At 39.0% G+C, this 15,819-nt stretch overlaps 1 protein-coding gene across 3 annotated transcripts in view; it reads right to left on the reverse strand.

Moving 5' to 3' along the window:
- Positions 1–15,819, reverse strand: part of ANO3 (anoctamin 3) — a 110,222-nt gene that overhangs the window by 19,779 nt on the left and 74,624 nt on the right. For all 3 annotated transcript variants that reach the window (XM_072337218.1, XM_072337220.1, XM_072337221.1), the window contains exons 13-14: positions 15,607–15,703; positions 12,749–12,809 (exon numbers count right to left, since the gene is read on the reverse strand). In XM_072337218.1, coding sequence (XP_072193319.1) covers positions 12,749–12,809; positions 15,607–15,703 — 158 coding nt within the window. The remainder of the gene's footprint in view (positions 1–12,748; positions 12,810–15,606; positions 15,704–15,819) is intronic.

The raw sequence follows: 15,819 nt of genomic DNA on the forward strand, positions 1-15,819 counted from the left end.
TGATCACCTTGTTGGTCTGCCTGAATGTACTCCTCATTGGTATCTTTATTTATAATAAGCTGAGGAAGTTTATTGTAACTTTCCCTAGAGCCAGAAGATACTGAGTGGCAGCGAGTGTGGAGAGACTTTGCAGAGATGGGCATCCCCAGTGTCATGAAACTTTACTCCTGAACACCTGCAAGATCCTGAGAGCCTAAATAGAGACAGGGATGTTGCGGCTCAGAAAGATCTGAGGAGGCACAAATGATTTGGGGCCTGGCTTTTGCTAGGGACTTAGCTATTGACAGATATTAGTACATGTCAGGATGAGGCCTTCACCCTCTGGAAGTGGATGCTGTTAGCTGTAAAAGAAAAATACCCCTTCAAAGACTATTTGATGCCTGAGATAAAGAAATGAACTGCAATGTACATTCACTCCTGATGATCCAAATCAAGATCCTGAGAGAGTCAGGTACACACCAAATAGGTGGTGTAAATTCACAAGGACTTCACCAGGAAAGTATGCCAGTACAATGGCAACAATGAATGGCAGATGGCACATAAGACCCCTTTTGAATGAACTGATTAATAGACTTCATGGCTTTGAGTTACATTTAACCCCTCTTGAGTTTGTTTTTCAGCCACTGCAGAAGTAACTGAAAAACTGGACTGACATGATGGACAAACTGTCTACTTTGTTTTATTGTGATGAAACTGATAAGCCCATGGTGCTGTCAGATACACCTGATGGGGATCAGGATTATCAAAACAGCCTTCTGGAGCAGCTGATCAAATTCTTTTCCTCCTGACCTGAATCCTCCAGCATCACAGCTATCAAAAGAAGACCTCCTCCTCAAGCAAGTGACAACAGTAAGTCTGTGTCACGTATTGTCTTGTGGTGTAGAATAAGGGGTGGAATGCCATGGTTTTATGATTTTTGGTTATTAGTATTCCACATCACAACAACATGCAGTGCACTGGGAGTTAAAGAGTTCATGCTCCACTTCTGGGTACCTTTCCTGAAAGAGAAGAACTCCATACTACATAACCCAGAGGACTTTGTGTAATTTGTGTTTCCATTTTCTGTTCAGAGAGAATGATAAAATCCATCCAAAATTACTTCCCCTCCCCTTTTTGATCATCTGGCTTGTCTCTGTTGCCAGTGCCATCTCATCACAGCATTAGTGTAAGGCCTTTGGCTTTCAGACACTCTCATTTTATTTATTAGCTTCAATTTTAATTATACTATATTGTATTACAGTGTGTTGTCTTGCATTCTGATATTGTATTTAGTAAATTAGTTTGTTTCTCCTCAGATCGTTGCTGCTGTTCTAAGGCCCATCTCTCTACCCTTTTTCCCTTTCCTGGGGCATGGGTTCATTGGGTCCCCTTTCCCTACTAGTCACAGAACTGGGATGAACCAGCCCACAAACAGCTGACAGTTTGCACAAATGGCACAAATCAAGTTGTTCACTCAGTTACGCTCAAAAGCATAGAAGGTAAGGAAGAAGCCCACTTTATGACAAGTAATTTTGAGTCCCACTGACATAAATTCCTGAGTCAGTGAAACAGAAACCAAGCAACTGGCCATTTTCATGAAAAGTCTGCATCTTTCCTGGTTTCCCTTTATTCTGCTGCTCTCCTCATCACTGAGCCCTTCCAGCTCCCTGTTGCACTCTTCCTTGACTCATCTCTTACCCCAATCTCTGCTCTGAAAATGCTAAGCCTTGACTTTACTCAGTCCTGTAGAAAAACAAGACATATAAGAGATGACTAATCTAACCATGTGAACAAGAAGGCAAGAACACCCATGATCTAACAAGGCTTGACAAGGCATAGTTTCTGCCAAACCCTTCTGCTCTTGAGATTCTCTCTCACTTAAGTTACCTCACTGTTTACTTTCCTTACACGTATAGATACTGCTCCTACTGAACTAGAACCCTGAGGTACTTGCTTTCCTCAGTCCTTAATCTTCCAGTGTACAAGGAACGTTTGACGCTTAAAAGGGACTGGAAAGATTGTGTTGTTCTTTGATGCAGTCGGCAGTGTAACAAAAGCTTGTCATTGCCAAGAACAAAAGATAAATGGCTGCTGTTAAACGCTATGAATGGAAATCAGACAGTAGAGAAATAAAACAGAGCAACGCCCAGAGAACCCAAGACTGCTATGTGAACACACCTGAACCACCAGTGAGAGCCACTGAGTCAACATGAGTGGTGTGCATATTTACCTCAACGGTCATTGCAAAGAGGAATTCCTGTAAGGAGTTAGGGGACCTCCTCCACTGCCTCTCTGAAGCGCTTGGCAATAGCTAGGACCTTCTGAAAACTCAGCTCCATTGCTTTTTACTCATTAGGACTCCTTTGTAGCAAAGCTATGCAATAAAAACAGTCCTAGAACCTTGGTACAACACTGACTACTACAACAGAATCTTCAGAATTTAAACTACTGCTTAATGCACACAGGTTACAGTTGAACAGTTGTATGGGAGATTGGTAATCACAGCCTGAACCTCTGATTAATCAGCTGAGGCAAGTATGGGGTCAGCTGTGGGAGCACAGGTGAGAGTGATGTAGCTGTGCTCCCAGGAGGGGTGGAGCTTGACTCCATCCCCTCTGAGACCTCATTTAAGGGCTGACTCCCACTGGAGCAGTATCTCTTGGAGATCGCTCACCAGGGAGGACTGCCTCAGCTGCTTCAGTCAAGGCACCACCATTGGTGAGTTTTTCCTTTACTTATTCACTTGTATACCTTCTGTACATTTTGTTTCCATCTGTACATTTAAAACCAATACAACAGTTCTTTCTCATCTTCCTTGCCTGGGGTACCCAGCCACCTTGTCTCCATATGGCCACAGCTCCGCATCTGCTAACACTTGTGCTCACTGCTGGAGACTTTGCCTTCCAGGAACAGAGGGCCAGCATCCTGGCACTGCAATGCGAGCACATGACAATTAACCAAGAACTGAGACACAGAGCACCTCCTCATTAGGTTTTAAGTCACCCAGACGAACAAATTTGCTTTCAATAGCATGTGAATTGAACTGCTAACGACCCCAACGAGACCAATGCTGAACTAACATTCACGCAATTGCAAGTTACTTTTGAACAGAATTGCAGCCTTTTTAAGGTCCTGCTATTTTCAAATACCATGCAACTATTTATATACATATATTTAAGTATCAGAACCATAATGCATGAGTGTTAGTGAAAAGCACAGTGTTAAACTTCGTACAGTAACTCCTTGTCACTTAGTTAATGCTGTGTATGATACAAATTCGGACACCAATTAGTGGAGGTTGTTTTCAGATCTCCTGAGCAGTCTGTTAGACGTGTGTCCACCCAACCACAGCAATAAATGTGAAATGGGTGTCTGCTGGTACACACTGCACTAAATCCCCTTTAAAAGAACGCCAGGATTCAAAGAAAGCCAAACCCACAGTATCAGGCTCTGTCCTCCTTCCTTTTACAGACCACTCCTCATACATCAAAAGGAGCAATAAAAAGGCTGGAACCATTCACATAAATCCTTCTACTCGTCCCCTGCAGCATATTATGACAACACCTATAACTGTCCCATAAGAACATCTTCCTTATAAGTCATATACTCAACAATTCTCTTGACCGCAAGTTATGAAATAGCATTTGCATTTGGTTCTTGAATAATCTGAAGTGGATGCAGGTAACAGAACCGTGGCATTCCACTCAAACACTTCTGAGTCACTCCTCACCGCATACCATCCTCACATACCTGTCTAGAATAAATACACACAGGGAACAAAAGAATAAAAGAAATCACAGCTTGGCTAGATCACCACATTAGTCATTTTTTAATATAATATACAACGGCATACTTTTCTTAGCACAACCTTTTTTGCTTTATATTATAAAGACTTACAGGTCCTTATAATAAGCAAAGGGTTCAAAGACTTTAAAAAGATGAAGCAATAAGGACTGCCTACCCACTTTACCATAAACACTGTGATTTCTGGGACCCTGTAATGAAGGAGCTTAGTCACAACGACAGGGAAGTTTCTCAGGCAGGTTCTGAGACGCTCCTCTTCGTTTAGCAAAGCAATGCCCCACCTCACTTCACCTGTACTGCACATTCCTTGCCAGTGTGACACTGTCACATGCACGGCTCATGCACTCTGGTGCTCCCAGCAGGCTGCCCGCACTCTGTGTCACAGCACCATTCCGACACTTGAATCTTTTGTAGAGCTCCAAGGTAAGTCTGAGGGGGTATTTTTAAGAACTTATTAATAGTGAATCTGATTAATAACTGCTCTATTCTTTTTCATAGTGTTTGGGAAGCTGCTAGGTATTATTGCAGCCAAATTCTACATGGAATGTACTTCTGAGTCAGTTCAAAGTCCCTTATAGATGATGGGTGTGAAAAACTCAGTGTTTGCCAACTTGAAGCAAATTTCTGCAATGAAAGGTATTGCTGCCCTGTTCCAGTTTGTGCTGCTCAGTTGTACCAGCAGTGCATACTTAGAAAGCAATGCTAGTGCATTTATACTATGCAATATAAACATTGCTTTGCATAATTTACTAAAAGCTTGTTAACTATTTTCGCAGTTCAATACATAAATTAAGTTTGAAAATGCAATATTCTTTGCTCATTAAATTTAAGAGTGTCCAATCCTTGGAAGGCAATCTGAACTTCAGTGAGCAAACAGCCACCGGTACAAACATCCAGTACATTTCTGGGACCATCATTTGCTGCTGCAAATGATCTTTCTGAATACAAGGAGATGATAAACTCTAGGCTTCGCTTTATACTCATTCCATCTATTTTTAAATATCAAGGTTAGATAAAACTTGAAAAGCCTAGTACACGTATGCAATCTCTGTAGATCTGAACATGTTCCACATAAGAATTAGGACATATTTTTTCAACGTGTTGAAGAAATTCTCAGTATAAATCTGAGCAGTTTAAGGAGGAAAAGCCATGTATAATCAGTGCAGCCCTTGTGGTGAAGTTCACAACCCCAGGGGAGTCTCAAGGAAACGTGACTTGAATGGAACCAGGACTGCCCAAGGAGCATAGGTGGGTAGATGTATGTGTATGTACACCAGTAGCTTATAATTGAGTCTGGCAGCACAGAAACAAGTGCAGAGTGCAAAATCCACTTAAGAAACATGGTGGCAATGATCTTATGTCTCATTCCTCATGCTAAAGCCAGTTTAGGTAAACTGGATAACAAAAGCGGAAATTAATTCCATTTTATGGTCACTTCTGCTAAATACATCAATCTCTACTGAATTGGTACTGCTCAATATGAACAGCAGTGAATAAACAGAAGGAGCTTTTGGTGTTTTTTTCCCCCACTATTTGTTGATATCTTCCTGAAACATAAGATGAGGCGACTCAAGCTTTGGGCTCTTCTATATCACTGCTGTTTGATTGGAATAGCACTATTTGCATATTAAGCTCTAAGGACAACCAGCACCTTTGAGGGACCTGCATGAATATTAATGCTGCACTAAAAGAAGAGTTATTTTCTGCAGACAAAAGAGTTTCTGGGAAGCAGAGCTGATCACAGCCTCAGGACCATAGCATACAACCTTCAAATTAAGGAGGTTAGTTACTACTAATGAAGATTACAAAAGTAAATGCCATTTACTAAAAGCAACAAAGAATTTGTTTGGCAAGAATATTGGCTCCTTTTTACACTGCTCTCCAATGAAAACTGCAGTTAAAATCAGCTGAGTGAAATTTCCATACATTGTCAGGTTACAGCAACGGGATAAAACAACAAAATCCACTTTGCTCTCTACTATGTCACCTAATTAGTGTGTTAAAAAGAAAGGAAGTTTGAAAGCTTTTAAAAATAGACTTGTTTTTCTTCATTATTTTTTGCAGCTGCTATTAACGCTAACAAATTAGAATCTAACATTCAGATTTCAGAGCATTTCATAGTCAGCTGATGGCCTATCACTCAAATTGTAACCATAACTGGGGCAGATAACTGTGTAGTTAGCTAGAGTAGTTTCTTTTAGCTTGCTGGCTTGGAGTCAGACTGGTTGTGTTCAACTGAAACAGAAAGAGTTGTTTTCTGAGCACAGGTCCTCCGTGCCATATAAGTGGTATTAACTCAGGAAACATGTCATCTCCAGAAATGAAACAGATGTTAGCAAGCAGATTAAATAACATTTCATAAATACACATGCACTTCAAGTAATGGTACCACTTTCTAAGCAGAAAACTCAGGAAACTTTGAATAAAGTACAAGAGAAGTAAGAACAGATTCAATCCAAAGTGAGGTACGTTGACACAATATGTACATATTAATTATTATCATCTATAGCATTATCTGTAGCTGACTCCTATCTACTCTTATGGCATGTGCACTTTCCATTGCTCCGACTGTGCAATATACAAAGAAGTTAACTTGGAGGAAACACACATTTAAAGAAATAAAAAGACAGCAAAAAGCCCAAGGCAGTAGGAGGGGAGGCTGCAAACAAGGGAAGAAAGTTACTTTTTGCAGACGTACATCTCCTTTCTTCAGAGAGTAAAGTACCCACATAGAACACCTATTTATTTAATGGGGTTCTGAACTTACCTACAGTTTCTACCACGCTGTCACATAAGAGGTTATGTATGGGAGTTAAAAACAGTGTGACATCAGCCTGTCTCGCATTTAAAACCTCTGCCCAAAAAAGAGCAACACTCCCATTACTCTGATATACTGAACAGTCTATCTGCTACGACCAAAGGATTTCAAGATGACTGCTCTTCACTGTTCTCAATATAACATTTGAAAAGTTAAGGCTTAGTATGAAGCTTCTAGTTCTACATCAGACAAGAAGTTTCCATTTCACCAATTCAGCACCATCCATAATCCCTGGACTGAATGAGATTTCAGTTCGCTCCTGGCAGCACTCATATGACACACCATGATCAGAGTCACAGAATCTTAAGCACCAGTTTTTAGGGCTAATTTTAACAGTAACAATTCTTCATAATGGGGTGTAACTCTTTAGCACACTCTTAGCACTGCCACCCTTCCCAGTAAACACGACCACAAGTGCACCATCCAACACCATGTGCATCATGCACCATCAATGCATCATAACAGCTTCCTATACCAAGTGGTTTGGGATTATTCCCCTCTTAGTATGAAATTTGTTTATAGAAACATGAAAGCTTTGTTTTGTGTTTTTGCAGTTGTTGACCATCCGTATTCTTTTGAGTCACTATTAAAGTCATTAACACCTGATGTAAAGTTTTCAGCATCAACCTGTGGTCAACTACTGAGAGTTCTACAGTCTAACACTTAACTTATTATATTAGCTTACTTGGACCATAACGGATCAGTTTTGTTTTGCAGAATAAAATCATTTCTTGCACATTCTCCATATAGCAAAACAACTTTTGAAGTCAAGACCATTCAACCCTCCTGCGGAATCATGTTCTTTTTTCTACTTGCCTTAATTCCCTCTGCTATAAGTCCAACTCCAGCAACTGCCAATGCCAATAAGAATGCAACAGAGAAAAGAGAGATGAGCAGACAGACAGTCAGCACACCTCTGAGATCCACTGAGGGCACCACGTTACCTTCAATGTTCACTGCGGCAACAAGAGATGGAACAAATAGCTCTGCCCCAAACCTGAAAAGAATCCTGATATCCTCAGCAACACTTACAACATCAGGTGACTACTCTACAACAACCAAAGATGCTGCTTCTGTTTCTGCTGATGTGCCATTCACAGCAACACTGAGCAGCTCTGCACCCACAGGGAGCACCCATCAGGAAGCAGCACTCCCCAGTGACAGCCCTTCCACCATCCCCACTTCGCTCTCTGCAGACACTGCTCTGACATCCCTCACAACGATGCAGGATGGTCCCACACCAGACCTCAGCATCATTCAGCAGACAGCAGACCTGAAGCATAGTTTTACCAACACTTCTCCTGTACTGCCAAAGGAAGAAGATACCAATAAAGGTAAATGCTTAGCTGAAGTCTAAATAACATGGATTAAATAGGGGGGTTGGAAAGAGATGATCTTTGAGGTCCTTTCCAACCCAAGTCATTCTATGATTCTGTAATAAACTTCTAACGCTGAAATCAAACCTTTTTCTAAAAAACAAACACTGAACAGGATGCTACATAGGATGGATGAATTAATAGCTGATCTAGTATAGACTAAAACTCACTTAAAGCGAAATGCTGGCATAATTCTTAACAGTTATCTCACACTTCATCTATAGACTGGCTGACTCTAATTGCACTTCTATTACTTTAAGAGTCACACACAATCCAACAGCACCCAGTTTCCTCATTTCTAGCACTCCTCAGTGTGGAGAACGAGCAAAAGAAGGAAAAACAAATAACAACGCAATAGAAAGGGTGGTAGTGTGGATCAACAAAGCATAATACAGGAATAACATTTTAAACCTGCAGCACATCAACTTATCTAAGTTCAGAAACTAATGACTAAAGGTGCTTGGGTTATTTTTTAACACTTCCAAAGGAATTACTCATATCGTGTTAATTATTAAGTTGAGTACGCGTGGGAAAACAATGGAGCATAAAGCTTTCATAGCACTTCTCTATCCTACAGTTCCAAATTGGGCCTATAGGAAAAGAAAAGATTACTAGCTACACTAATTTTTGCCATTAATTATCTAACAAGCTCTTCTGAAAGGCTTCTGACTGAAAGGCTTATCCATCACATCCAGCGCAGTACAATATGTACTAAGAGCTGAAAGAGCATCAGGCTTTCACGTTTCCTATCACAGTTCTAATAATTACAACATACCCTGTTTTTAAATAACGTGGCTGAAAAGTAAAGGGGTAGGAGTGTCAGCTCAATTCCAACAGAAAGAAAATACCCTAAGGAAAATGTTCATGAAATCTGTTGAGAAATGCTGTTTTTCTGCTAACCATATAAGTGCAGAAAACATTTCTGGACTTGTAACCTTTTAAATTAGTACTTCAGAGTGCAGACATTTGGAATTAAGAGGCTGCAATTTTAACTGCTGGTTTAAAATACTCACAAATAAATGCACTCAGAGAGCGACTGTTGCTTGCTTATCTCTTTAAACTAAAGGACAGTATTTGATTCTGTAATTAAATTAAATTAAATTAGGCTGAAAACTCACTTGGCCTTTTTTTTTCCAATCCACTCTCTTGAAAATCAAGGACAGAGATGTCTGTTTTGCTTTACAAAGGCTGGTAATTTCTGCAGAGGTTGGTTTTGTCATGGTCTGCAAAGTGTTTCAGATGCTTAGTGCCCATACTCCACAAGAACCTTGACTGCTATAATGTGAGGGTGAAGTACCTGATTATACACATTATTGCCATTTAAATCTCTTCCTTTTTTTTTTTTTTTTTTTTTTTTTTTTTTTTTTTTTTTTTAATTCTCCCTCTCCTAGGTAAAACCAACAACACAGGAGTAATAGTTGGTATCACTGTAGGAGTTTTGGGATCTATATTAATTGGTCTGATGGGATGTTTTCTATGTGATAAGGAAAGGTCTGAATCATTTTCCCACAGAAGGCTTTATGATACAAGAAACAGTCCAGGTAAGAAACAGCACAAGTGCTTTGCATAAGGTCATCTTTTATTTCTATATGAAGTCATTTAAATCCTCTAGTCTTACTGAATTCTTATGAACTACATCATCGAGTCCAGATAAAGTGATGTTTATCTGACAGTACCCTCCCTTATTTTTCATTATAACTTCACTAATTCTCCCCTCAACTCCACACCTCTGTCCTTCTTTCTCATTGTTTCTCACAAACTCTGTTTAAATATCAAAATATCAAGGAATACCATATCTATTATCCTTTGTCTTTTCTATAAACGTGTATATATATTTGTACTCAAGTGTAATCATGCAGTCTCCAAACATTCCTGCTATGTTCCCATTTTCACATGTTTTAACACTAAGTTGTTTTTTTTCATACACAATCAAATCAAAACAAATCTCTAGCAATATGTCCTTTCTGGCTTAAAGATGCAACAGTTGAAAGCTGCCAGAAGTAGCTTTGTAAATGGGCCATCCATAAACATGCAGAATGGATGCTACTGAGAGGATGCACTACTCTCATGTTGAATTGTGGCTTTTGCCTTTTACTTCCCATGGCCCCCATATATACAAAAAATTTAGCTGTGACAACTGTCGAATAATCACACACTGTGATGGAGATAAGAATTTTCAAGCAATACATAAACCATAATCATTTGACCCTTACAGTTTTCCACTTAGATAACTCGCTTGGACCATATGAAACCAGTTTTGGGCCTGCTCCTGATGGCGAATGCAGCACGGCAGACAATGCAGGGTGCCCACATGATAGCATCCCTATGGATGACGTGACACCATCTGACCCTGATCTGTGAATTTTGCTTTGGATTATGATCCTACTTGCTGTCACAAGATGCACTGACACATAAGGGGCAGGGCCCAGGACCAGAGCAGCGCTCTTCTGATTTGAAATGAGATGATCAATGTATAGTTTTCACGGGAGAGTTTTAGACTTGCTTTCTTAGCCATAATACAGAGAAATAACACATTGGTAAAATTCCTCTTTGTGTAACCTTGGGCATGAATGCAGACATTGTAACAGCAAATCTCTGACTAGGATTGCAATATTACATTAGCATCAGTACAATCTTCTCCCCAACACTTTCATGACCTTGAGGTGAAACTATTCCGTCCAAATATCATTTCTGTCTGATTAATGACTCAGGACATTATTTTTTCCCAATCTACATTTGTATCTTCCACAGAAGATAACACAAACAGAATTAGTTTCACTTGGATTACCCAGAGGTTGAAGTCTGCTGGAGTGAATGGCACTACTGAGAAACATGAACTAAACTTAACCTTTGACTGTGATGACACAGTTAAAAACACGATCAAAGGGAAAAACAAAAGACAAGCCTCTATCCATCTGTCAAACTGATTGGTTGTTTGCATTACAGGTGACATCTGCAGAAACTATGCATCATGTTTTGTAAAGGTTAGACAGAAGAAATAATTGTCTCAATATGAAAGGAATTATGCCATGCATATAGATATCCTAAAAAGCATGCTCTGTGTCCAGCTAACGAGTAAAAATATGGCAATAAAATGCAAATAACTGCAGTTTATCTGTTTGCAGTCTACAGAAAGGTCTATGCAGAAAGAAAGAAAATGAAAACAGATGTAGCTGTAGAGGTATAGACACAATAAAAGACAAAACAAATAGAATGAAGTGCACAGAAAATAGCTGCTTGCATGGAATATGTGCTTGATACTATGATGTCAGAATACCTAATTTATTGTGGAGACTGCAATCATGTTGGTGGAACAATCTCAATAACTCACTGTAAATGCTGCAATGTGTGAATAAACTATAAGCATGCACACACCACAAAGAGAAACAGTGGTGGTCACACAGAAGAAGAAAAGGGCATATATCTACTTCAAAGTAGTTGAAAGAGTACAGAATTGAACGGCTAACATGCAGTTATGCCATTCCTATAGGGATCAATAACAAAACCTCATCTGAACCACTGTTCTTTCCATCAGTATAGAACCGTGGTACCAATTGTGTATTTTAGGAGTTTATGCAACTAATTATTAGTAACTGCAAGGCTACAACAGGAAGAGCAGGAGCCAATGAAGAGATATCAAGTATGGCTTGGGTTGGAAGGGACCCCAAGGATGCCCATCAGTTCTGTTAACTTTTAACAATCTAGTTGCAACTTCTGTGTGCACGTGCATATGGCTTATGCTATCCTGGTATGTCTTTTAGGTTTCTATATTGTTATTTAGCTTTTACCAGGCCAGCTTCTAAAATCTGTAACATGTCCAACTCTTCATTGTAAATAGAATGATTATTGCTTATTCTTCTGACATTCTGTGTAAATAAAGATATGTTGTGTCATTTGAATGTTTAGAATTGTAATAGCTGGCTTTGTTTCAGACATATGTATGTATGTGATATGATGCCATTACTTCAGGGTTTGCACATACCTAAACATAGACACATGTTTATATTGGTGAAATTAATGATCTCCTGTTCCTAATATTTTTCTAATAAATCTTTTCTACTTTCCAGCAGCAAAATACTATTAGCTTCAGTGAAATCTAATCCCATTAAATGCTTCATGCTGGAAACACCACATCTGTCTTGTGTGGCAATACTATATCGACCTTCTAGAAGAAAGAACTGTTACTGATAATTCTTTTTCAATATAGCCCCTGTGGTTACCACCCTGCTTCACTCCCTGTGACGTAGCGTGTGATGTTGGAATGAACGTGTTATTTCAACTGTGAATTTGAATATGAATAGTTAAATTGCAGTAAACATCTATCATCAAATCTTTGTTATCCTCTAATTAGCTCTGTAAAAAATTCTCATTCACTCCATAAGAATTCTCTACAAGGGCTCTGAGCACCTGATCGAGCTGTAGCTCTGTTCATTGCAGGGCAGTTGGAACACATGACATTTAATGATCTCTTCCAACCCTAAGGATTCTGTGACTTCATGAAATTATCCCATATGTTTGCCTGCATGACATAAAACTCAGGCTTAAGGACACTTAAGGCACCAAAGATAGTCATAACATTAGCAATAAAAGGTATTATTTTCAACCACTGCTAGCACAGTAATTGAAGTGGATGAAAACAGGAAAAAAAAGTAGTGTTTATGCAATAAAAACTTAATCCTTCTGTAATTTTTGTTATTAACTATAACCTCGTAATCCAGTAATCCCCCAAAAGGGTCAGGTCAATTAAAAAACAATGTTAAAACGTACTTACCCCAGATTGCCATGAAAATTGCAAAGAAGACAGTCCCTCCGTTATCAAACAAATGTGTAACCTGAACAGAAAATAAATACATCAGTAACAAACAATATTGCCACCTTCATTTCCACACCAAAGAAACCCAGAATACATCACTGATGGCAGAAATTAAAAGCCAAGCATTCCAGTAAGAAGTCCTGCTTGAGTGCTACTTTTATGAACGTTTATCCCATCCTATTTCTGCCTTGTTTTCCTAGACTATCACTTGGAGCATCTCCAGATTGCTTGCTTCACAGACAGTAAGCAGGAGATGCTCTGTGACCAGACAGGCTCAAAATTCTTCCTATGTATATTACTTAGTTAATGTCTCTTAATTTCATTTTCTACTTCTCCCAAGCTATTCCACAATTTCTCTGCAGGCAGCAATAAAATTCCTTTACATACAGACACCTCAGCAAATCTTCCTTGTTAAAAGACTATCACCTTTTAACATGCAATAAATTCTAAGTAACCAACTCTGAAATGTAAATCTAAACCACATATTTCATTTCCCTTTGTAAATGCTCTACTTCTGATCCTATGATTTACCCCTTATCTCACTCTTCTTTATAAGCTCTTTGGTGCAGAATGTGAATTCTACTATAAGGTCCAAAGATTACCAGTAGAAAATAAGGGATAATTAGTTTTTGCAAGCCTGTGGATCACCCTAGGATTCTCTCTTCTACATACATTAGAACTTGTACTACAAAAATCCAACCATCATAAGAAATGGTATTTAGGAAGCTGAAATTTAGATCAGTGCTCCTTAAATCAGTGCCAGGAATAGCGGTCCTACATTTCTTCTTATGAAAGGTGGTTAAGATGCTGCTGAGCATTAGGAAAGAAAGTATAGTCTTCAAATTCACATTTTGGAGAAAGGGAAAAATGAGGGGGGAAAAAGGCACAAAACATTACAAGATAAATGCAAACTAACTTGTAACAAGGCATATGCTAGGAAGAGAAACTGAAGAGAAAGAAGAAGCGTGGTGAATAGTTTTTATGTATATTCTCATTATTTCCCTCTTTCTGATAACTAATGGGAGAGCAGGATCATTTGGCAGAATATAGGTAACTGGCTCTGCTTTTAGCCCTGTCTTGAGATAAAGTATTTGGGCTACAACCATTCAGCACCACACTTAGGATGGTGGTCAGTCAGCACACCTGGCTGATACTACATCACTATGACTTCACACATTTCATTTCCACTCCGAATCAACATCCTACCAGTGAAGGTGTGCTGGGAACCGAACCAGCCCAGGAGCCACCATGCACCATTCTGATCACCTCTGCTAATCATAGAGACCAAGTGGGCAAAGATGACAGCTCAGTCATTCAGCAATTCAGACTGCAACTCAGATATTACATGCTTTTGCCTTTAATTATAAGCTTTACAGTATTGGAGCATTTTTAAACTGACATGGAAAAAAAGAGGAAAGGGACAAAAGAAATGGGCAGGAGCAAGAAGGAAAAATGCAGCTTTTGTATATTGTTTGCCAGCCTGGCAAGAGACCACAGAAAAAGCATCTGAAGTACATAATTTTCCTGCATTACTTTGTTTTCTCTGAAGTACTCCCCTAAAGGGAAGCTTGGGAAATGTAAGAAGGGAATGTTTAATAAAAGAAGCCCTGACAGCAATTTTAATAAGAAGAAACATGAGCCCAAGTCTTTCATATAAATGAGGCAGGTCCCATGACATAAGCAGGCTTGAGGGAGGTAAAATTCACTTTTCTTAATAAACTTAATGCTAGAATACTTATATACAACGAGCTGTTCCAAACAACAGAATAAGTATTAGAATTCTTATTCCAGAATAAGAGTGTTTCCCTGAAATGAAACAAGAAGAACCTCCCTTGAAGATCAATCCTTGCACATGAAGCAAGTTAGGAAAAAAGTTCCATTTTGATATAAAGTTATAGCAGTATGTAAAAGCTGAGCACAATTTAGCCTTAAATATAACATTTACTGCAGTATTTATTGCTGTGGTTGAAATGTTACTTCATGTCAAATGTTTATCAACTGCTCCTTCACAGAAAGTTCTGAAGTGTTGAGTTTTCCTTCAAGTCTAGTCTAAATTGAAGTGTTGAGTTTTCCTTCAAGTCTAGTCTAAATCAAGTTTCCAAATCCCATAAAGAGTCGATTATTCTCTTCCACATTGCTCAGTGTTCTTGCCATGCCACAATCCGGAGACATTCAACGCTCTAGAAGTACAATAAATCCTAACTTCTGAGCAAGGTTTGTCTTATGGGCAGAAGGCATTGGAGAAAAATGCCAAGGCTGCTCTTCCAGCCTTATGAACATAGCACACATACAAGCGTATTGCTCACTTGAAAGCGCTGCACATATACAGAACTACTCGTGATCAGCTAAGTTTGAAGGACAGCTTCTAGTAGCAAAATATTTAGTTGTGTCAATTCTTTGCATTAGTTTGACGAGGTAGAGTACATCATAGACAAGATAATCCTGGGAAATGCTGGAGAAATCCTTTTGAAGAGCAGAAATTTAGTTACCAAGTAAGCAAGAAAAAGAGGACAATAAAATATAGAGGAAAGTATGAATAAATTCGCAAGATTATTACTAGTTTGTTTTTTTCTAATTTGGGGAAATTTATCCATTGATGAAAATGACTTAGGAAGAAAACGTTCTCAGAAAGTAAAGCAATTTTAGAATCATCTCTGAATACTTCAGATTATTCCATTCTTAAGAGCGCAGAGGCTGAAAACTCCTCTATATAAACAACACAATCTGTAATCTTTGCTGCAACAAAGGCTGCAGTTGCACAGTAAAAGTGCACCTTTAGACAAAAGCATTCACGATAGCAGTAAACTAATAATTACCTTGGCATATATGCAGCTTTCATTGAGCTTCTGTAGCGTGCAATTGCGTTCACACATAGGGCACATGATGGTTTCATTTGCCTCACAGATCTCTTTGCTTTAGAATAAGATAAGAAAGGTTATTAAAAGGCTTTCAGAATCCTCGAGATTTTCTGAGGTAACATCAGCTGTGGTCTCTGTTATTTAACAGCATGCCTAACCACAAAACTGACT

Source organism: Excalfactoria chinensis, chromosome 5, assembly GCF_039878825.1.
Source record: "Excalfactoria chinensis isolate bCotChi1 chromosome 5, bCotChi1.hap2, whole genome shotgun sequence".
Classification (NCBI taxonomy): Eukaryota; Metazoa; Chordata; class Aves; order Galliformes; family Phasianidae; genus Excalfactoria; species Excalfactoria chinensis.